The following is a 24,475-nucleotide window of genomic DNA, read 5'->3' on the forward strand; positions in this document are numbered from 1 at the left end:
TGACACTCACTAACCCTCGCCCCCCCGGCTGAGACCCTGATGTTAGCAGCTCAATTATTTGTGCTGCCAGGCGTTTATGGAGTATAGTTAGCATCTTCAGCCAGTACGTGTGTGTGGCATGCTCAGGCTAGGGGAAAGGGAAATGGTGAGGAGGAGTGAGCTCTTCATACTTGAGACTTGCTGTTGGATGTCTGCTTTTGTGACGATGACTGGTTCTTGTTTTGGGAGGTTGCTGCTCTCAGATCCACCAGCCACTGGGCATTGATGTTATGCGAAGCATCATTGTCCCATATATCCTTCCAGTATTGCTCAGTCTCAGAATTGGGTGGGTCTGCTCTTATGCTGTGGTTCCTTTGCAGATGGGAGTACACTCTAGATGGTTCTTTGGAGAACAGACCATTTATTTTCCTGGCCTATGCTTCTCTAGTGAATCTTTTCAGCCTAGCAGACAGAGCTGTGAGTCTTCGTTTGGCAGTTTCCAGGACCTCACTTATCCACACACACACACACACACACACACACACACACACACACACACACACTTGCCACTATGTACATATGTATGTATGCATAATATAGACCATTATGCTATATGTTTTTTCTATTCAACCTTCTTTCTACTTACCTTACCTTATTTCTATACAGCAACTTACTTTCGTCAGATTTTTTTGGCTCAAGTATCACTGTAGTAAACATATTTCATTACTGTCAGGAGCCAAACACATTTTAGGTATGGCAAATTCACATATGCTGCCATCATAGGTGCATAGGACACAGCAAGCAGTAACAGCAAAGTGCCTAATTACAGTGTTTTGTGCATTGAATGGACTAAATACTTGTTGAAAAAAACTGACTGTATCCATACATATGAAACCCTCATGTACACTGTATACATGTCTTTAGTCACAGGAGACTACTACAGTCCACACTTCAAAAAATTCATCTAGAATTGGCTGCTGCTGTAAAAGTGTTGAAACATGTCTCTTTCGTTATTAAGTAAGATAACCTTAGTTATTGTGCCTTCTGATCAACAATTTGTATGTCCACATCTTACTTGTTCACTTGTATTTTATTTCTTGTAAACACACATTTGCAAAAACATGAAACCCGTGAATTGATAAACCACACTCGTAATGTACTACGGTATTGCCTAGGTGTACAAAAAAATTTCTGCACCGCTGACCCCATTTCCAACAACTTTAATGGAATGTAATGATTCTGTACAGAAGTTGCACTCCACCATGAAAATATCCACAGCACATGAACTCCATTCACACTATGCCTACACTGATGGAAGTGTTAAGAAAAAAAAAACACTAAACTTAACACTTCCAGGATATTTAAACAGTGTGAGGTGAAAACTTAGACATTTTCTTCCCACCGTTCAAGACAGATTTTGTACTACATATGTTATGAGAATTTTGTAGCTGTCACTTCAATAGCTGCACCTCAGAAGTGCTGATGTATAATAACTTAGATTTCGAGCAGAACACATTCTAACATCGGAACACCAGGAAATGAATTAATAATGAAGCGAGACTACAGCATGTTTTATCCAGGGACAAATTACTGTCAATGACAGACATATTTTGATACATCTTTTCATTGCAAAAAGTGCTTTTTGTGATGGCTCACCTTAGCCTTCAGAGACTTTAAACATTTCTATTTCCCATTACTTCCTCTCTGATTAACATGTAATGTTTCCATTCAGTCCATTCTACAGACAATCTAATTAATTCCTACATGTATAAACTATGTGCAATATTTATCCAAGGTCTAATCTTGCAACTTAAAGTTTTCCCGGTGCTGTGTTTTGGGGGCGCGGTGGCGCAGTGGGTTGGACCACAGTCCTGCTCTCCGGTGGGTCTGGGGTTCGAGTCCTGCTTGGGGTGCCTTGCGGCGGACTGGTGTCCCGTCCTGGGTGTGTCCCCTCCCCCTCCGGCCTTATGCCCTGTGTTACCAGGTTGGCTCCAGTTCCCCGCGACCCCGTATGGGACAAGTGGTTCCGAAAGTGTGTGTGTGGTGCTGTGTTATTCCATATCTGATTAGTGAGATTCGCATACGCGTGTGGGTAAACATAATATCTGAATCTCACTTTGTGTAACGGTATGTCCATGTCAGGGCTGTGGTGGCCTAGAGCATCTCAGAACCATATTACCAATAGAAAATATACATGCTCTGCCTCACTCATTTACTGGACTAAATTAGCATGTTTTTTTTTCCCCTGCAGCATCTATCATTCCAGAAGAATGTATTAGTATAACTTTTTCTATTGCAGATATATTAGAATTGGTCCAGTCCATCACAAGAGACCCCGAGCAGGACTTGAACACAGGACCCGCCATACAGCGAGCACCAGTGAAACCCGCTGTGCCACCACACCCTCATTCATCAAATACAAAAAAATAATAATTTATCTACCCACTTTTGCAAGAAAACAATCTATGCATGGGTTGCTCTCAACTTATGTCAGGCTTTCATTCAAACAACTTTGTCCTAAGTTACCTTTGCTGTAAGCTGCAAATCTTCTTAATCCGTATTATGTAAACCTAAAAATGGGAAAATGATGGGGAACTACAGGCATACGGAGCGCAGAACTTTGCCCCTTAAACCCAAAATCAATTGAATCTGGTCCATAAAAATGAGGGTTTAAAGTATAAAACCTGTGATATAATTATGGTATGGGAGAGTCCTGGCGGTGCTTCTACTACTTCAGGACCAAAAATTAGGTTCAAATTCAGGCTAATTTCACATAACAACAAAGACCTTACATCGGAGATCATTACAGAATTTCAACAGATATCAATACCACAGGGCTGAAAACAACTGCTCTGAGATCTGAGGTGTCAGAGTGCTAAATCACTACCATTTTTACAACACAAAGAGGCACATAACAAGTCTTGGTATATTCAGTAGACGGTGTTATTTCTCAGTGTTATGAAAGTGGTTTGAAAAATCTCTAACATGGTTTCAGCAGTAAAACTAAATGCAAACAAGATTAAGGTTTTGCAACACTTTGAAGTCCTTGCTCAGTCAGAGAAGACAAATACATTTAATGATAAATAACTGGTCACAAGCACAGAACACATATTTGTCGTGCCTCATATCACTCACAAGAATTACTAATAGCTTTAAGACAAAAAAAAGTCTAAGTTTAAATTCTTTGTCCTCAAAGGGAACACAGCTACAGCTCTCCCATTATTTACCAAGCCAGAATCTGGCTTCCATTGTGAACTGACAGACCTCAACACGTGGGTCGGTGTTCCACCATGGTTCAGTAGAAAACAGATCAATAAGGCTTGACCTTTTTCTACATTCACTTTCCTTTTGCTGTCATCTATTGATCTGTTGTGCGGAGGGGGATGCCTTTTTTACAGAACTGTAATCTTTTAAAATAAAAAAGTCAATATCAAACACATATCAGTCATTTTTATCATGTCAAGCAGTATTGGAAACTATTGCTTAAAAAGTACATGGTCTATTTTAGTCTTTTTTTTTTTTTTTTTTTTTTTTTAAGTATTTTTAAGCTGGGGGGTGTGGTGGCGCAGTGGGTTGGACCACAGTCCTGCTCTCCAGTGGGTCTGGGGTTCGAGTCCCGCTTGGGGTGCCTTGGGACGGACTGGCATCCTGTCCTGGGTGTGTCCCCTCCCCCTCCGGCCTTACGCCCTGTGTTGCCGGGTAGGCTCCGGTTCCCCGTGACCCCGTATGGGACAAGCGGTTCAGAAAATGTGTGTGTGTGTGTATTATTAAGCTATAATCAAATTGTGTTTTAATATATGGTTCTTGCACATAATTATTTTATCCTCCAAAACAAAATCTGTATGGCAAAAAACTGCTGAAACCTAATTCAGTAACAGACTGCTTCTACAGTAGCTGTAAACAAACAGCTACTATTAGGTTCAATTTTGAATCTGTTTCTCAGGAAAAAAAAATGTCAGGTTCCACAACTGTTTTAAATGAGTGTGTTCAAATTTTTGCTTCATTTGATGCAGAATCATGTTCTGAAGCCTGGCTGTATATGTACTACTATATCTTACAGCCAGCCAAATGTACGAAATACAGGAGATTGCAAAAAAGTGTTGTGCATATAACATTGTACAGCATAAATATGTCATTAAGATTTAATACTAAATATGGAATAAGTCATAAAAAGAGGGTAGTAATATAGCTGATAAAAATGAGATTTGGTTGGGGAGAATCACATTGGTTGGTATTAATGGCATTTTTCCTTTCCTTCCTGTTAAAGCAAAACCTGTGTTTCCTGAGATATGTGATGTTATTTCGTCACCTTCTCCAATGTGACTCTTAATTTCCAGCATACATAAGCAAGGTTAGTGGAAACACACTAACTGCGCCCACAGAGGCTGCAATTTATCTTGCAGAATTAGAATTATGACACGATATAGCACAAAAAATGCAAGTAAAGCAGGTTCCCTATTAGTTCAAAGGTTCTACTCCTGTTTGCTACATTTCTGTTGGAAATGTCCTGATTATGGAAACGATGGCTAAGAGGATACACATACACAGTGTCAGAACACACGATTATTTTTGTGTACACACACTTGCACACATTCATGCATGTATGCACAATTTTCACTATACTAAAATTGAAAAATAATAAAGATGATTGGCTACATTGATAATAATGTACTTTGGCACTCCATATTACGAACACTTGCGTTACGGAATTTCAGCATGAGCTGGTCTCAGGTGCAGCCAGGTGGACAGCTCCCAGCTACTTGCCCCTACTCTTATAGAATAATGACAGCCAGCTGCTGCCAGTTGAGGGTGATCATTAAGGACTTTAAAGCAGCTGGCCTCATGATTTCAGAAGTGATGTTCTGGGGAGTGTAGTAAGCCTCCGGAGCATCTAGATTTGGGCCACATCCTTATTTGACTTGTCTTCTGTTTAAGAAAAAGACCTGTTTTGTTGGGGAAAACTGCTGTGCAGTGCCTGGCCATGTAGCTGCCACCCCAGCCACACAAAGAGTTCATAATTTCCCAGTTTTTTTTGAAGTAAACTTTCTTCATTATGTTGTGAAATCTTCCATAATTTTGTACAGTAAATTAAATAGTCTAATCAGGAAGCCTGGTTCAGTTTTGGGAATTACACTTTGACTCTTTGGTACAGAGAGAAGGTCTCTACAGACACCGTTAGACATCATGGACAGAGACTCTCCCCTGTGCCTCCCAACCTGGCTAAGCAGAGTAGCACCTTCTGCAGGAGACTGGTCCAATTTGGCTGATCCAAGCACCTGAGCTCATTTAGGCAAACAGCAATTAGACTCTGTATTGAGATGATGAGCTCTCCCTCAACTGAAATAGTACAGTCTCTTATTGCCTGAGTGTCACTGAGCTGTGGATATCTACAAGCTTTTTATCTATACACTTCTGTATTTCATATCAATTCAATAGGCAGTTACTGAATGTACACCAATAAATTTCACATATATGTGCTATTTCACTTATATGTCAAATTTCACATATATGTGCACATATATATGCTATCAGCACAGCTGTTTCAGCATTTAAATTGACTTCCAGGTGCTCTGGTTTCTTTCCAAAGCCCAAAGACATACGTTTCAGGTGAACGGGTGCGTGATTGTGTGTGGTGCTACTATACTGGCATCCCATCGAGGGTGTACCCTGATTAGGCAGGAAGCCTGTGCTTCTGACATATGCTTCAGACCCTGCCTTGGACATGTGGTTAATGACAGCAAGTTATTTAGCTCTCGAGTGTAGCATAGTTATCAGATTATCTACAAGCCACATACAAGAGGTTTATTGCTGAGGGTAACAGCATTTTATTCCATTGCATGGTTCTTTGTTCTGTCTCGAGTATAGTTGTATGAGATCCCTCTCTCATTGAAAAAGTCAGAATTTTTCTTGGTATTCAAAAAGAGCCTTGAAGTCTTTATCAGGCTCACTTTCTTGTGAGCTGTCTGCTCCATATAACTGAACTACATTACCTGTTTAAATGTATTAAAATGTATGCCAGAAAAAAAAATTGTATCTTAAGACTGATTGTACTTGAAGAATCATGTATCTGCATTTGTATCTCTCAGCTTGTTGTTGAAATGCATTTTTGTTTTCTCTCAGTTATGTGCCACTTTGGTGGAAAAGGGCCTGCCAAATGAATAAATGTAAAAGTATTTCTTTCTGTAGAACAGCTTGTATCAGACTTATATTAAAAATTCTGAGGCAGACTCATGTAGTAGCTTAAATTAAAAAGTTTTTTTTTTTTTTTTATTTTATTTAGAGAGAGAAAAAAAAAAAAAATCACGCCATGGTGCCAATCTAAATTTAGTATAGACACTTCTAGTTTCCCTAACAAACAATGGCCACAACTGTCCAAGCTCTGTTAGAGTTGTGGTAGCTGGAGTACTCTCATTTAATACAGGCATTAAGTAGGGACAGAGAATCCTTCAAGCAGTATGTGTTAATATGTTGGATTAATTATCTGTAATGTGAACCCTTACAAGACTTTTATCTGAAGATACCCTACATCTAGCCACTGGGATGAACTTGAGTTTAAAAAGAACTTGTACCTAATACTCACGATATGGCTTACAGGAATGCTAGGGGAAAAGTTATTATAAATGTATTAACTGAAAAAATAAAAGTTTTAAAAGTAAGCATATTATCACATAAAAATAAGTTCTCATATGCTAAAAGTCATGGCTTGACACCTTATTTTCAGAATACTGCTGTAACCGTGAAGCGCAGAGCTCAGAGAATTTCAAGCAACAGTTAAAATATGTTCATGTCCAGGGCAGCTTCATCACATCACCAATGCCAGTGTGAGTAAAATTAATTGTTGGGCTCTGGGTCCCAATGGCTCTGAGGCCGTGAGCAGGCTTCCTATCAGCAGGCAGTGGCATAGGAAACTCACTGACCTGTGGTCCTCGGCACATAAATCAGCAGAGTGTGATTTAATTATCAGTAAGTGAGACTGACCCAATGGAAAAGGGCTCTTCGCTATGTGGGAATTTGGCAATGGGAAAAGTGCTACAATCCATTTATTGTTCAGTGACATCAAACTGAGAAACTTTATTCTGCTTGCAAATAACCCCTTCAAGACATATGAAAGGGATACCACTATTTAGCATCTATTAGTTACATTGCAAATATGCAAAGTTTTCCAAAAAAAAAAAAAGTTAAAAATAGTGAAATACAGAACTAAATCGTACAAAATTCACACAAAATTTGTGTGTGAAGCAACGTTTATATATGGACAAAGATATGTCAGGTGGACATGCCTTAACCATCAGCATATAATAAATATTTGGAAACTGATATATAGAGTGCTATCACCTTAATGTTTAATTTGATATGTTACATGTTGACCTAAACTTTAATTAGTGAAACATGCAAGTACACATACTGTAAAGACTGCTTTGCTGTTACACTATAGAAAGGTTTACTTAAAACATATATGAATTCAGTGCTGTTTTAGTAACCTGTTTATGATCTTTTAACGAGGCAAAAGAAAATAAGCACAGCCAGTAACTACGCGTCTGAGGATGTAATGCCCTTAAAATTTATGAGGCGGAAAACAAAGAGTCTGAACCGAAGCTTCAGGACTTGCACGTTTCACTGTGACACATAAATACATGAATTGAGCATAAATATGGTCAAAGTTGCTTCTCTGCATTTCATAACAAAACATGCTTTCTCTATTCTGTAGTTGTTACTTGAAGCTCTGAGATTTCTTGAAAATCAGTGAATTTACAGTGCAGTTCTTTTGTCCTCTATGACAATAGGGAAATACTCACTTTTGTAATTATAGGGCAGTTTTGTTGCATATGTTTAACACAACATGAGAGCCAACGGAAAATAACTGTTAAAAACTGGTTTAAATATTTCTGTCCAGTGCTGCCAGTCTGTCAGGGGAAGAAAAAAAAAAAATTACTGTTAGGAGATCTGACAATGATAAAAACCCCAGAGTTACTTAGTTTTAAATTTTCCCACTGCATGACTGGCCTCAGCAGGTATAGGCAGTTTGGTTTGGCTTACATTTCATTTCCTTGATGTAGTAAACCAAAATCTAAAATCTGAAGTCTGTAACATTACAGAATGTTACATGTGCAATTTTTATATATACAAACTTAGACAGGTCTAAAATATAGATAAAAACCTGGAAATGAAAATTTTGCCCCAAGGAAGACAGACAATTTCCATGGACATATTGAATTATACAGCAAGCTGATGAGTTTAAGGTAATTGCCACAGTGCTTCTGTTCTATCATATGAGAAATAATTGAGCAGGAATGAATATAGTTCATTTTCAAATATTGTGTCAAGTGCCATTAAAGTTGCGGCTGAGAGTGCAGCAGTTACTGTGATGACACTAATAACTGATGAAGGGAAAAGGGCAGGTAGGAAAAGATCAGAGTTGGACACCTTCAGTCTGCTGCTCAGCAGGTACTTTTCACTGTCCATTCTGATGGTAAATGAAGAATCAAAGCAGGCCATAAAACCCCTACAGGCAATGTGGGAAACAGGGAGCTATGGTCCATTCAAGAGGAAGAGCTCCATACAATTGCGTATCATACATGTGAGCGTGAAGGTTACTCATCAGTTGCTCCTTTGAGCAATGAAAGAGAAGGATTTCCCACAGTTCATTTAAAGGTTATATGATAAAATAGGGAAGAATATCATTTGGCAATCTGACGGTTCCTGGTTCAAGTCTTAGTTCTGCCTTAGTGCACCTGATGAAGATACCATAAATTACCCCAGTAAGAAAGCTGGTGTCGACTCACTAGCCATGTACATAACTGAGCACCTTCAAAGACCTCCATCCTTCACTTCTGTTCTTAGGTTTGAAAGAGGTGCATCATATAGTTATAGTTAAGTATAACTAAAAGTAGTGTAGTCCTGACCTGCTTCTTCAATAGCCAGCTTTCCCATCCATATAATCTTACTGAATACTGTATATACCTAATCTAAATGAGTCAATCATTGTAAAGCTGATTATTGAATATTGTAAACTGACTTGGAAAGGCAACAGCTAAACAAGGGACAGCAATTTTACTGAAGTTATATGAAGTTTGTAAATTCAGCCAAGGGTTTTTTTTTTTCCCATTACAAATGAATGTTTTGCACAACACAAATCAAAACGTTTGACAATTTTTAAAACATTCTTAATTCACAATCTCAGCATGGTGACTTTGCATTTGGATTTGTATAAGATTCTGTTGGCTCAGTATCATGGTGGCAGAAGGATAAGACAAAATAACTGGTTCCCCAGGGATGGGACAGGGTTAAACAGTAGAAAAATTCAAATTAAGAATAAGACAAAAACACTGTTTTTGACCCCTCTTGCACCAATAATTACAGGCACCAAAGGTAAGGTGAGAGGAGTGGAACGGGTGTATGATCAGTACATCTTTGTTCAAAATCCTGCCCAGCACCTGTTTCAAAGCACTAGGAAATCGATTTATCTCAGGGTGTTAATAAAAGCTTTTCATAATAACTCTGTGGAGGAACACTTAAGACTAATAGACTGCCCACTTAAAGACCATGGGCACTTTAGTACAGGAATTGAAAATCCACTCTGCATTAGCGCACATTATATACTATTAGGTCATTCATATGTGCTGATGTCCCTGCCTATTCGGAAAAGCTGCTTGTGTGCACTCATGAATAAAATGACATCCCATACACTCCTGTTTATGTGAAAAAAAATCAAGGCTATAAAATGATGATGAATCCTCAAAGACACTTTTGCAAGTCTGTCCCAGAAATACAGATTTAAAATCTGTAGATTTATTCCATGTCTTACTGCATGAATTTTACTGCAATAAACTACTATTAACAACTATGTATTATTATTATTCTTATTATCATCATCATCATCATCAATTTCCTTCATAGACATCTTTTTCTTAGTTTCACCTACAATGTGATTTACACAGCAAAATATGTGGTATTGCTATAAATTCAAAGATCTATGGATTATATATATATATGGGTAGAGTAGCAGGGAGTTTCTACTTGAACAACTCATGTTCGAATCCCACCTCCTACAATACTCCCCTTCAATAAGGTCATTATCTTAAAAAGCACCAGTGAAAATTTAACTTGCTGAATAAATGTCCAAATCACTAAGTAACTTAAAATCAGAAGCGGTTTCACGAAAATGTTAAATGAATGAATGTAAAAAAAAAAACTGTCCAACTGTTCTTTTACCTTTCTCAGAGTTGATCTAACACCGCCAATTCTGCAGTATATGTTTCAGTGACAACGAACCTCTAAAACACAGCGGCTATTGGTCAGTGAGATTTCATTTTCATGCAGTGCATTTTTGTTTTTATATGAAATCATCTCATCGCAAGTAATAACTTGAAGTATACTAAGTGAATTTAAGGACCACAGGACAGAATAAAGAAATACGGAGTGGGGAGGAAAAGGGCTGGGTGAGAGGAGCAGCACTGAGAAGTTGCAAAGCAACCTCACCATGACGGAGACATGCAGCAGGTGAGCATGCTCATGCAGGATGTGTGCCGGCTGACGCGCCGTGGGCTCCGTGGCCTGGGCCAACTGCTCGGCACTGGTCATGGACACATGGAAGTAGAGTGTCCCGTTCTCCAACCACTGCTGCTTCCAGTGCACCAGGGAGATCTCTGCCCCCGTGCCAGACATCTCTGCAGGGAAGAGCAAAAGAAGTGAGATACCGTTAGCAAGGAGCCCCATAAGGACGTGGCATACATTCCCTGCTAGAAAAATAGATGGATTATTATTACTCTGTAAAATAAGAAAAAGGAGGAAATAATGAGGGAGGGTTTGCCCTCTGGCTCCTTTTTTTTTTTTTTACAGTTCTCTAATTCACAGGATCCCACACCTTCCATAGACAAATCCCAAATAATTAATCTACACCCGCCCACCATTATGGAGAAAAATATATGAACTAATTAAAACACTCAGGAAGAGCACAAGCAGCAGCTCCCCTTTCTCTGCCCACACCACACACCCACTCACCTCTACAACAGTGTACCGTGTCTCCAGTTGAGAGCATGGGAAGAACTGGATATAGGAATGATTAAACAAGCTATCAACAAGCAAAGGGATGCCTACCATGAAAACACTCTTCATAATTTCCACATTTGGTTGTAATTCAAAGTGTAGATACAGCAGAATATAAAAATTATGTGAAAAAGCATCCAACTTCAACAATGTATTAACTGCTTTTTAATGCAGCATGCATGTTTTTTTGTGTGACTTTAAAAGAATATAAACCTAAATTCTACTACTGAAAGCGTTCAGCAGTGCTATATCTCGTTGCAAAAGTCACAGAAGATACAATACTAGAGTTCTCTTCTCCTCTTTTTCTTTATCCTTATTTACAAATGTATGTATGTATTCACTGCAAGGGAGTGCGGTGGCATGGTGGGTCTGGCCTGTGCCCACTCTCTGGTGGGTCTGGGGTTTGAGTGCTGCTGAGGTGCCATGCAGCAGACTGGCATCCCAGCCTAGGTGTGTTCCTTCCTCCTCCGGCCTTGCACCCTGCGTTGCCGTGTTAGGCTCCGGTTCGCCATGGCTGCACTTGAGACAAGTGGTTTCAGCCTCTGTGTGTGTGTGTGTGTGTGTGTGTGTGTGTGTGTGTGTGTGTGTGTGTGTGTGTGTGTATTCACTGGATTAACACTGACACTGCTGTGGTGACTGTGATCCCTTTTTCCATACGTGATGTTCTGAAAGTTACATTCTAAATAAAAAAATGTGATTAAACAAAATTAAATGTAAAATATATAACATAAGTATTATACATAGTTACTATAGGGTGAACCCCTTAATACCAAGAAAATTAGCAGCAGTAGTAGTAGTAGCAAAAGCAGTTCAGGTGGTACTGATTTGACGTGTGATATTGCCTACTAGAAAGCAATTTTATTCTCACACACACACACACACACACACACACACACACACACACAGCAATTTTATTCAAATGAAGAATAAAAGAAAAGGGTTTAAGTATTAAAAAAAAAAAAAAAAAGCATAATTTGTTAACATTAAAATGACAATGATACTGATATCATAAATAAGAACCGTTCCCATACAACCAAGAACCGTTAACACTTTTTCCAGTGTTAATATTGATTCTATGTATTGCTTTTATAGTGGCATAGCACAGCTGAATAACAGAAAAATTACACATGGATTTGTTCGCGTTCTCTCCAGAAGCAGCGCCTGCTCGAAAACCTCAAAAACTGCACACTGTATGTTATTGTAAGTATTGTAAAATTGTGATTTTATTTCTATGGAACTGTGATACTTCTAAAGTATGTAATAATATGTAATATTTCCATCAGCAGTATTTTAGAAGAATTTTAAGCAAAAATTAAAAATCCAAAAATATTGAGCCACAGTTTGGCATCTTTCAACTGCACATAGAATAGGAATAGCAAACTGTTAAACATGGAGTGGGGTGAAAAAGCTAAAAAGTGCTGCACATATTTTGCATTTCATAACCTGAAAAAATAAAAAAAAAAAAAAATAAATAAAATTCATCAAACTAGGTTTTCATTTTAACCATGGGGGACAGGCAGTAAGTGTCCATTTCTACCACCAAGACATTTTTCAACATCTTTCTGACATGCACGTTCCTTCTTCTGTTGAACATGACATGATTCAATTTACAGCCTTTGAAATTTACAGCAGCTTACAAATGGACATTTGTTTTATTTGCAGCCTGCCATAGCTGAAATTGAACCAGTCACTTAGAAAATAAAGGGCAGGGGGTACTCTGTCACCTAATGGCCCTTTGCAGACACTGGGGAGACATTTCTCATGTATTTGCAAATACATCAAAATTGTTTTCCTCATATAAGGATAAACATGGCAATAAACATGCCTGGTTCAATCTATACTTTGAGCACAAGCAAATATAAACTTTCCCCTCTGTACACAAAACTTTACAATGCAGGTGTAAGGTACAAAAAAAATAAATAAATTAAAAAATATACATTTGGCAAACATGATTTTTTTTTTTTTTTTTTAATATATTGTAAAGGTCCATGATACATAGCATGTGACCTGAATGCTTGGTATATCTGAGAGATGACAACAAAGAATATTTCATGTATACCACCATCTAGAGTTACGTGAAAACTGAAGCAATATTATTCTTCTATGAGAAAGTCAGGCAGCACATAGCTGATTGGTGGAGGTTTCAAAAAATGCCAAGGGTTGCTACAGAATTATCTAGAATTTATCCAATAAATATGACTGGATTCATATCCGGTGACAAAAAAGCCTTGGGACAAGGGCTGCATCAGTGTCATAAACATCAAATGTGGACACTGTCTCCCCTAAAGCCACCGTCCAAAAAGGAAAGTCTGCTTCAGAACAGCATGACAATCACCACTTAATGTTATTGTGCAATAAACATCACCTAAGACAGATGCGTGCTTCATCATACAGTATTGAGGTCCATTACCTGTATAGGTTCAGTTGATGAACACAATATGATTTGGGTAGAGTGAAAATCTGAAGCTGGTGGTATCCCAGTCTTCTGGGCTGTGCTGGAAGGTTATATCTCCCATACCCAAATAGTATAGCGGGACAGGATCTTCTGCAAGGTGGGGCAAAATTCCAACACACTGCTTCAGGAAGCTTTGGGGTGCCACAGAGCAGCACTCATCCGACCAGCAACACCACACAAAACAGAAGTCTGACGAGAGTGAACTCAGCAAGAAGCCCAAGAAGACATACGCAACGCCACCATGACCATGCAATAACACAGTGTTAATCCCATAGTGGAACGTGGCAATTTCAGATTTTTACAAAACAGTATTTGTTTAAATATTCTGGAAAAAATAAGACAACGTACATTCCTGCATAAAGAAATCTTAATAATAGTAAAATAATTATAGTAATAACAATAATAATTATAATCCATCTGAAGTGAGGGACATAACATCCTGCCATCTGTTCATTGGCTGTAAAGATGGACACATCAATTTGTATTGATCATAATAACCAGCCACATAATCTTCCATGTGATGGTCACACCAATTTGTAAGAGGCATCCTGCACACAATTTTCTGACTAACATCTGAGTCTCTAATGTCATTTATACTCTCTGCTAAAAGTCTCTTCATACACAATATGCATGGATAGCTGAAGGAATATCTAGTAAAGGCATCTCTGTTTTAAATACATTGGCTACTAAATTTAAGGCCTGTTCTTAAATTTAGATTGTAACTCCAGCATTACTTTGACCGCTAAGTCACAATTAATAAAATTCTAATAATACATATCTCACACAACTTAATCCAGGATAAGCATCTGCATTTTAATATTAATTTATCTCCACAGAATCTTGTTGATTGTTGAAAAACCCCCATAATCATCTGTAACATTCATCATCTTCTCACTTTTTTTTTTTACTTCCTTTATCATCACCACTTCCATACCCAAGATTACAATTCACCTCAGTTCAATGTAATTCAATTTAATGTAATTGAATTCAATTAATTTTTATAGCGTACTCTTTCCACCAAAGGGGGATAAAGTGCTGAAAAAAGTTTCAGGGAAAGATACGGCATAGAATAGCAGCAATTATATTTAACTACTGGGATAAGACAACTGGTAGCTGAGAAGAGGAAAACTAAATCCCCACTGTGAAGAAGGGGAGGGAAAAGAAACTTTTGGTGGTCAAAGTACCAATGACCGCTCACCCCTTCTGGGTATTGTAACCTGGCAATAGAGGATGTGTGTGGATATGTCCAATACAAAAAAGTGTGAGGCAGAGCTATCCTCCATAAAAGCTAAGGTCGCAATCCAGGTCCATATTTGTGAAACCCTTTAGTTGTGGTACAACTTTAGTCTCGTTAGAATCATCAACACTTTCTCAGGCATGCATCATATTTTTACCATTAAAACTAATCAGAATTACATCTCTGATTTATGAGAATTAACCTTATGAAGGGTTTTTAAGGCACACATTACCTTTGCAAGGCAGGGGGAAGACTGTACCAGTGGACACCATCACACAAAATGTACATATTTTTGTTCGCTACTTAATATAGTTTCGTTTTTATTTTATTTTATTTAGGTAGCATAAATTCAAAGAATGTTTTATTTTATGTGACCTCAGTTCTTTCACTTTTACAGCAGATATCAATCAGTTTTACTGCACAGGATAATGACGCCCAAGCAAACTGCAATGAGAGCAAAAAAAAAAAATTAATCAGAAAAATGCACCTTTTATACTGTATCTCTGTTATATTTTATAGTTCAGTACAAGTGTGTTCATTAAAATGAGAACATGTTATGCATTCAACATGGTTTTAGGTCTTGTAAATGTTTTTTTATGGAAAAATATAAAGAATACAATGCAATTGGACATATTGGATATAATTATACGTTATAATCAGTTCTCTCTTTCTTACCAGTGTAATTTTTTTTTTTTTTTTTTTAATCTGGACTGGTAAAATGCATGCTTCTTAAACTAATTAGAGATTATTATATTGCACTAATGCGACATACATTATCTGTTTCCTGACTCTTTAAAGTCCGACTTTTTTTTTTTTTTTTTTTTTTTTTAAACCTGATACCTTGGTAAGTTTTCTTATAGAGATAATGCAGATAGACTTTTAACAACTGCCTTCAAAATGTTCTGCAGTGCATGTTCTGCAGTAAACTTGCAGATTAAGGAATTCATTCCTATTATTATCAGGTTTGCTGTGCAAGTGTGCACAAACACAGGCATACATGCACAAGCATAGGAATGCACCTTTTGCAGGAGTTCATCCCCAGCATTTTCGGAGGCAATTAAAGCAGCATGCCTTCAGGAGGGGTGTGGGGAGCTGACAGTGCTGTGACAGCTGCACACCCTGGTAACAAGCTCCCTTCTGCTCCTGCTTACCGTGATGAAAGCTGGCACCACAAGGGCACTCTGCTGCTTGACTTGATGCAGACACCCTGGCTGCCACGGTTGACTGGTACAGCCTTCCCGCCGCCTGTCTCTCAACTTAATCATGTTATTACCAAGCAGTAAGGACAACCTTGGCGTTAATAATTCATTACTTGTATTTTTTTTTTTCCTTTTTTTCAAAGTAAATAAAGCAGCACAACACCAAAAAGTTACTTTTGTAGTTCTACAAATAATACACATACAGTCTGTAACTGCTTGTCCCGAGCGGGGTCGCGGTGAACCGGAGCCTAACCCGGCAATGCAGGGCGCAGGGCCGGAGGGGGGGGGGGCACACACCCAGGATAGGATGCCGGTCCATCACAAGGCACCTCAAGCAGGACTCGAACCCCAGACCCACCAGAGGGCAGGACCTGGTCAAGTCCGTTGTGCCACCACACCCCCATCTACAAACAGTGTTCTACAAAACCAACAAATTTTCTTCTTGAAAAAATTAATAAAGCTTATTGACAAAACATAAACAAAAACAAGTAAGAGAGCAAAACCGTGCAAAAACGGTACAAGAGTGATCTGTTTTTTTCTGGAAAAACAAACAAACCAGCAGCGAAAGATTTTGTTGGGAAAATGTAAGATACAAATGGCTACTAGGAATTCACTTTTCACCTAACACAACATAACGGAGCACGTTCTGAGAAACATTCGGTTTAGATATTTACTATTAAACGTTACATGAAACAAGCGATTCAGCAGCAAGAGAAATTAAAACCTTTAAACATGTTAAATTAAAGAAGAAATTATTTTAACAATGGCAATGTGACCAACACTGTTATCTGTTATTCAAAATAAATTTTGTGATGTTTCAGGATAACTTTCCTTGTTGGTTTCTCCATTGGTAAGGCCACAGCACATTTTCAAAACCAATTTGAAACTCCTCTATGCAGTTGATATTGAATTTTCTTGATACTGTGACTTGAGGGTAAGTACACTTTAAGTGATTTGTATGGTACATTTCCTCTTTAATCTAATATACAGATCATGTTGGAACAACAAAGAAATCCTATTAAGGTGGCAGAGCAAAGACTCTGTTTTATGGTTTTATGCATGCAATGTGGCTTTTAAAAAATATGAAAGAGAGAAAAATGAAAACAACAACAGGCTCCTCACCCATCACACTGTGCCTATGTCAGATGACAGGGACACAGGGAGTGTGTGTACACAGAAACGTGATGGTTAATCGCCTAGTTGATTACTGAGCAGATTCCAGAAAAGAATGGCATAACAGAATAATACCAAATGCTGTCATAGACTAATATATATGTTTTTACATAGAAAATATGAAAGGCACATCAAAACAGTGAAATAACCAATTTAATGCAATTTGGTAGTTTTAAAGTGAACATTAATAAATGTAAAATAAAATCAGACACACCATTCTGAACAAAGTAATTCAAAACTTCAGTGTGAATGGCACAAAATGATTACCAGCACAATTCAAGTATATCTTAGGTGTGCTGTCATCTCTTTCGTCATTTGTTGAAGTTGTCCCCCTCTTTTGCTCCTATTTTGTTCATGTGTTTTTTTGTCTTTTGTTTTTCCCAGTTTTCATTTCATTATGAAAACCCTGTACACTTAGAATCTGCAACTGAATGGATGGCTGTACTGTTGGCTGGGAAGTTCAGTGCCATCTCCTTTTAAACCATATTAATACCAAGATAAATTATAACTAGAAAGGCATGCAAACAGCAGCAGTAAATGGTTTAAAAAAGAAGTATGTTTGTAAAAAAAACAAAACTGCAAAAAAGCTATTCTATGCATGTTGGTATAATATGATATATTAAAATGGGAATACTTATATCCCTAATTGTACATTAGACAAGCAGATTATTTAGCTGGTATTCAAAATATAAAATCCATTATGAGAAGCAGTTTAAACTGCATTCAAATGCAGGTTGTGAAGACAATCTTTATATATGTTCTTGCTTTAATTTCCCTGCCATAATGATGTAGTATAATGCAATTCTGTAATATCAGTAACCATGGTGTGACAAAAATGAAGTAATACTCGCAATCATGCTGAATGAGTCACTCCGGGACTTCAGTATTATTTTATAAAAAATTATGTATAAAATGTTTGATAATTTTACTGCCAGGAGTATCCCAGTAAGTGTATCCCAATAAGTGTTAAGTACACTTACACTAACGGCCTACAGTCAATGCCAATTAACAACACACATGAGAGGACAAAATGTTCCAAAATCCGCAACTGCCCACAGAATTTATTTTGCCCACACACGCAGTTTCTCTCTAAGAACACGTCCCCGCTACGGACACTGAAGGTCATGCTTCTCCGAAAATCCCCTGCTGTGCGACACTTTGTAGTTCCTCTCTGGTTTGTCTGACTCTACATTCAATCAGCACCTTCCAGTACTGCCAACTCATGACATTTTACAAGGAATCCTGTTCAAGACTTGCTCCTAAACGCCACTAGGCATGATGTGTCAGGACTGTGTTTCCAACATGGAGCATAATGCAAGACATCAGTAACGTTTTAACAGTATTATGTTGTCTCTTGGGGACTGGTGTCATGTCCAGTGTGTACTCCTGTTTTTGAGTGCTACATCTTCCGGGAGTGGAAAAGTAGCTTCCTTTGTCACAGAGGAGTAAGCCAGAGGCATTAGCTAATTAAGTTTTATCATAGGCATATTTAAAGTTTAAAAGAGTATGACATGATCTATTTATCTGAAGTACTTTGTATTGGAGATTTTATATTGCACATTTAAATTTTAGAATTAATGGAATGGGACCTGAGCAGGGTTCTGGTGGTATGAAGCCTATCCTAGCCATATAGAGTGTAAGGGAATGTGCAGCCTGGAAGAAACACTATGGCAATTGCATACACTCAATCACTCACACACACATATATATATACACTAATGACAATTTAGAGTCACAAATTCCCCTGAAATACATGTCTTTGGACAGCGAGAAGAAACTGGAAAACTGGAAACCTAGGTTCCAACCCTACTGGCACCACTGTGCAGCCTGCTATGTAGTACTCAGCATTTACATCACACATATCATAATTATCAAATGTAATAAAAATATCTGTAGAACTGGTACACGAATATGTATGCAAAACATGGAGACAGACAAAAAGAGCTGATGCACAGCAGACTAACATGTCCAGTGTCTAAATTAAATGGTCAGCTGACTTGCACCTGCCAGATACAAGCAAAATAACGGGAGTCAAACATAATTGTAGTCAGTGTGCTTGTTTTGCCCTTTTTGTGTTTTTTCAGAGTATCCTACACATTTATATTGTACACAGTTGATCACTCACCACAAACTCAATATTTAAATTACTGTACAACTTAAGTACCAAGGCTTGTTTTTTTTCTTTTTTCTTTTTTATGTATGCCCTACAAACTGCAGCCCAGGCACAAACGCATAGTTCTCCTACTCAAAAAAAAAAAAGAAAAAAACACAACACAGCTGGATATGAGATGCAACTAAAGACATGCTTGGCGGTGGATAAATTATTACATTTACATTTATTCAACTAGCAAAAGCTTTTCTCCAGAGTGATGTATACCTCTGAGCAACAGAAAAAGTGAACAATACAAAAAGTGCAGTACACCAACAGAGCGAGAGATTTGAATGCAGACACATGATTCCAGAATACTGTCATTTTGTCACATATCACTGTGTAAACCAGTATACTCAACCAAATTTTACAATTTCATATACACTAATCTTCCCAGTAACTAAACCAACATTAACAGTTAACACATAGGAAACGCTTATTAAACAACAAATATATACTACCTGGCAAATGATAATGGAATTTTCCTAAATCTTGTTGATACATTATCACTATTTACTTCCATGATGCTGAAGCACCGTTTTATTTGCTCTCTTCAGAGCTCCATTCTATTAGCAGCGAAGACATTCAAAATGAAATAATACTGACAATATGAGCGGCAGATCCACTATTTTCAGTAAGCGCCATATAAAAATATGCCTTGAGAACAGTGAGATAATCTCAAGATTGTACCCTGATCTTAACTGGAGCCACAGCTGGGGATCGACAAGTTGTTTTACATCATATTATCCAGAGAGATGTAAGAGGCACACGGGCAGAATCTGGAGAGTTGAGCCATTGGCCACAGGAGCCTAATGCCCTTTAGTTAGGCAAACTATGATACAGTCACTGCCAGCAGCAGCTCCATAAGGGATCACTCAAAATCAGTCAAGCATTGTCTGGCAAAGAAAAAAAAATATCCTCCTATAGGGACTATTGAACCTGATGGGACCAGAGAGAATCATAAAAGCCATTCCGTCATTTTAGGAGATTAGAACATATACCCCGCAAAGGACACAGTACCTGCAGGAGTTCTGTTCAGCATTTTCCACTGACTATAAGCATAGAAACAGCAATCATAGTTTATAACTGAGGTCAATTTTACACAAGCAATTATAAATCTGTTACCTGCAATCATTTGTATCTCACTCTCCTACTCAAACAATTCAGTACAGAAATATACAAAAAAAAATTTTTTCAAGTGACACTCTTCCCCCACAAAATTATTATTTTTTTTTTACTCATGATATAAGGAAATATGGACTGTTTGGCTCAAAAAGCAGTCTCAGTGAAATGGTTACAATAAATTCTGACAACTGTCCAGCATGGCTCCGATTGTGCTCTTGCATGTGCTAGCATTCCACAACCAATTAAGGAAAAAAACTATTTCACTTTTTAACATAAACAAAAAATACACATTTGCACAATACACTTACAGGTCAGACAGGGCAGTTGCAATTCAAGCAAGATTCTTTAAAGTGCATCAAATCCCAGCTTTATGCTCAACATCATACACATATGCTATATATTGGAAAAACTAATAATGGAAAAAAAGAAAACAAAATTTGATTTTATAAAGTTGTACAGATCTCTGTGTCAATGTAGTACAATGAGTTCTTGAAATTCTTGATTATTATATGGACTTGATTTCCTTATAAAACTGATTTAGTTTAACAAAACCAAGAGTAACTAAAATTGTAAACTTAAATTCAGAAGTCCTACAGGCTACTTTATTCCATGTCCTTAATGTGTGCATTTTGAGATGCAGTGCTAATGTTTTCTTGAAAATAGTGGACAATAAATTTAATCGCGGCATTGTAGATATTATTTAAAAATCATTTACAAAATCTACAGATTCAGTATTGCTTTCTGCTCACTTCATATGCTTTCAGCAGATTAAAGATGCTACAAAAATATTTTAAATTTTAAAATGAGTTTAATAGCTCAGTTCACCACCTAGTGGATGACTTTGACTGAAATGGATACCATTAGTTCAGTCCTATGCACTGCACAGCTGACAGTTAAGTACTTCCTAAATTAAATGTTCCTCTAAGTATTCACTGGCATATTCTTTAAAATCACCTATAATCTATTTTATATGTTTTATATTAATTTGCCCAAATCCCATATGCAAGTTTTCACCATTGGGGAAGTCTCTAGGAAATAGATCTAATGCAAATACCTACATTAGGGGGGCGCAGTGGGTTGGACCTTGTCCTGCTCGCTGGTGGGTCTGGGGTTCGAGTCCCGCTTGGAGTGCCTTGTGATGGACTGGCGTCCCCTTCTGGGTGTGTCCCCTCCCCCTCCAGCTTTACGCCCTGTGTTGCCGGGTTAGGCTCTGGCTCCCTGCGACCCCGTATGGGACAAGCGGTTCATGATATGTGTGTGCAAATACCTACAGACATTCACCATCACCACCAAAAGCTCTGAGATTTCTTAAAAATAATGATTGGGGAAAAGATAAAACCTGTGAAATCCATAAACCTGCACAAAATTCTCTGCAGGGCTAGGATTATCTGGTTGTCACAGGATTGCGCAAGGTCTACAGGGATTATGAGAATGCCAGGGTATATGTTATTCCAGGCTGCAATGCATAATCATCAATTACAAGGCCCATCATATTTCAAAGAATGAAGGGGAAAGCTCAGCAACAAGTGCTGGCTAGCAAAGTAGCATTTCAAATATGAAATGAGAAAACAGTATTTTCACAGAGAAGTAGCAGCTAACCTCTCTTTCAAGCGACTGATTGTCACCTTCAATTAAAATAATTGTGCATGCAAAAAATCCTAGCCATTCTATTTCTTCAGTTCAAAATCTGAAGTCATCTTTAGGTCCAGATTCATTAAATGGTTCAGTTCCTGCATGGGAAAATCACTCCCAGCAGCTGCCACCACCCAAGGAGACTCTAGTGTTACATCATATTGTCAGTTCTCTGAACCTTAAATGGTTTCATACCACCAGAATTAACACTTAATGAGCAACTGAGATGTAATGCAATCTCATTTCAGATAAATAAAGAAAAAATAAATAAATAAATAAACCCTTTCTACAAGAAAATTACTGCCATTATGGAAAACAATGCCATTTTAATTAATGTACAATTCAATAAATTGTTTGTCTACAGCTATTCAAGATTAAAGGGGCACCCAGCCAACATAAGACTAATACCCTTAAAGTGACACATTAACAGGATAATCAATTCCCTTATCTCCAAAGTGGATGCATTTTGTAAGACACTTAAATCCCATTGATGAACCTACTCAGACTGATTACATATATCCTTGTTTTGAATAGCACTGGCACTGTCACTCTACACTCCTGCATTCCTGCTTACATGTATTAAAAAGTGATTATTCAGCATCTCAAGTTCACAAAATGAGATGCTTCCATCCCTTCTCAGACACAATCTGATAGTGGCTCGCATAACAGGCTTAGCAATGATGCTGCGTGTTGTACAGCACAAGGTAGGAACCCCACTCATCATTCCCATTGAAATCTTATCCACGTAGCCAGCAAGATGATATGTAGAGTACTTTATAACATACTAAATCTGAGCTACAAGGGGATAGGTACAGGGTAAGTAAATATCCTTCTACTTCAGTAATGAACCCCTGTAAGCGTGTCAATAATTAAAGTGTTCTGAATGACAGACTGAGTGGAGCAGTAAAAATTTTGGAGTCAAATGTCTTTGCATGAAAGGAAGTACAGTGGATTTTCTAGAAGGTGTGGAACATTTTGTAGAACACCAATACATAGCTAAGCTTACAAACAAGCAGTGTGCTAACTTGAAGTTCTTCTCCAAGCTCACTCATAATTGTGCATTCCAGACAAAGATATCACTCCAATGCTGAGCCCATAAAGGAGCTGCATATTTCTCACATCCTTTAATATACGCAGACAATCTGTCTGCACAGATCAAAGTGTTGGGATCCATCTGAATATTATCACGTCCTGACTGGTGATGACTAAACTGTTACAGCCCACCCCCCAAGCCTTCCTCACTGGTCTGGATGGAATAGGACAGAACAGGACAGGATAGGACAGGACAGGCTATGGCTTGCAGCTCTCAGACAGCTCTTTGCAGTCCCTCTGGACCAGGACTGTCACACACCACTGGTCAAACTCGAGGAAATCAAATGTCCTCTGAGAGGCTAAAAATAAATGCTACTTGCTCACACAACTCCAGCGCCCGTCTGGGAATTTCTGCATGCCAACCACACGTTCAAATCTTTCTTTTAATTTGCAAAGCGCACACATCCAGTTGTCCTCTCACATGTTGCTTAGATTGCATTTCTTGCAGGTTTTAAAACTTGAAAATATTACACTATAAATGCATTTTAATTTACACGATTAGTATTTTTAGTCGCGTCTCAATTTATTCTGACAGTAAGGATAATTCTTAGTAACAGCTGAGATTGACAATTCATCATGTCAGTTGTGAAGACAGCATTTTACTAAACTGAAATATGATTATTATGGCAGACTGTATTAAGATGTTATTGAATCCTACATGTATTTATTAAATACGCAAATAAAAACGAGCCCAAAATACACTCAGCACCCACTAGCCAAGAAGTGGTTTTAGCACCTAGGACAAGATAGCAACCCGTCTCACTGTCTGTAGGACAGCACACCTGGGTCACCTCAAGGAACTACTCAGGTGGTTCAGATCTCATCAAGCCAAAGCCTTTAAGAACAGAAAAGAAATGCCGAGTTTCCACAAATAATGCACAGCAAGCACAGTCTTAGTACTTCATTGAAGTGCTGACTCGCACGTGACAAAAAAAAAAAAAAAGAAAAAAAGCAGCTTTAGCTAAAATCTTTGGGGCCAAAGGCCACAGCTGTAATGAATACACTACCCACTGTCCCCTTTAATGTTAAACAACTGTAACACTATTGTTGAGGTTTAAAACAATAATGTTTAGAATTAGGTTTATATACCCTCATCGAAAATTATGAGCGTGATGTGTTCCTAATACATAATATGAATTTTCATAAACTGGGGCTTAAACTATTCTTAACATTCACCCCCCTCAAAAATCACCTATTTTACACAAATATTTTAAATTATTTCTTTATCATATGTTATATTATAAAGAAAGTAAAATTCCTTAAAAAAAAATAAAAAAAACTCAACCTTACGGTGCAAATTCCACTTGTTAATAAAAGCAAATTCTTAAAGATGGCACTAGCACATCAGTGTAAAAGTATGCAGTTCTCAGGAACGAGGACAGGAGACC

General features: G+C 37.9%; 1 protein-coding gene across 1 annotated transcript in view; it reads right to left on the bottom strand.

Annotated features, from left to right (window-relative positions):
• Positions 1-24,475, bottom strand: part of LOC108938470 (astrotactin-2-like) — a 218,420-nt gene that overhangs the window by 164,686 nt on the left and 29,259 nt on the right. The window contains exon 2 of the mRNA XM_029259528.1: positions 10,459-10,646. Within this exon, the coding sequence (XP_029115361.1) occupies positions 10,459-10,646 (188 nt within the window). The remainder of the gene's footprint in view (positions 1-10,458; positions 10,647-24,475) is intronic.

This window comes from Scleropages formosus, chromosome 17 (assembly GCF_900964775.1).
Source record: "Scleropages formosus chromosome 17, fSclFor1.1, whole genome shotgun sequence".
NCBI classification, from domain to species: Eukaryota; Metazoa; Chordata; class Actinopteri; order Osteoglossiformes; family Osteoglossidae; genus Scleropages; species Scleropages formosus.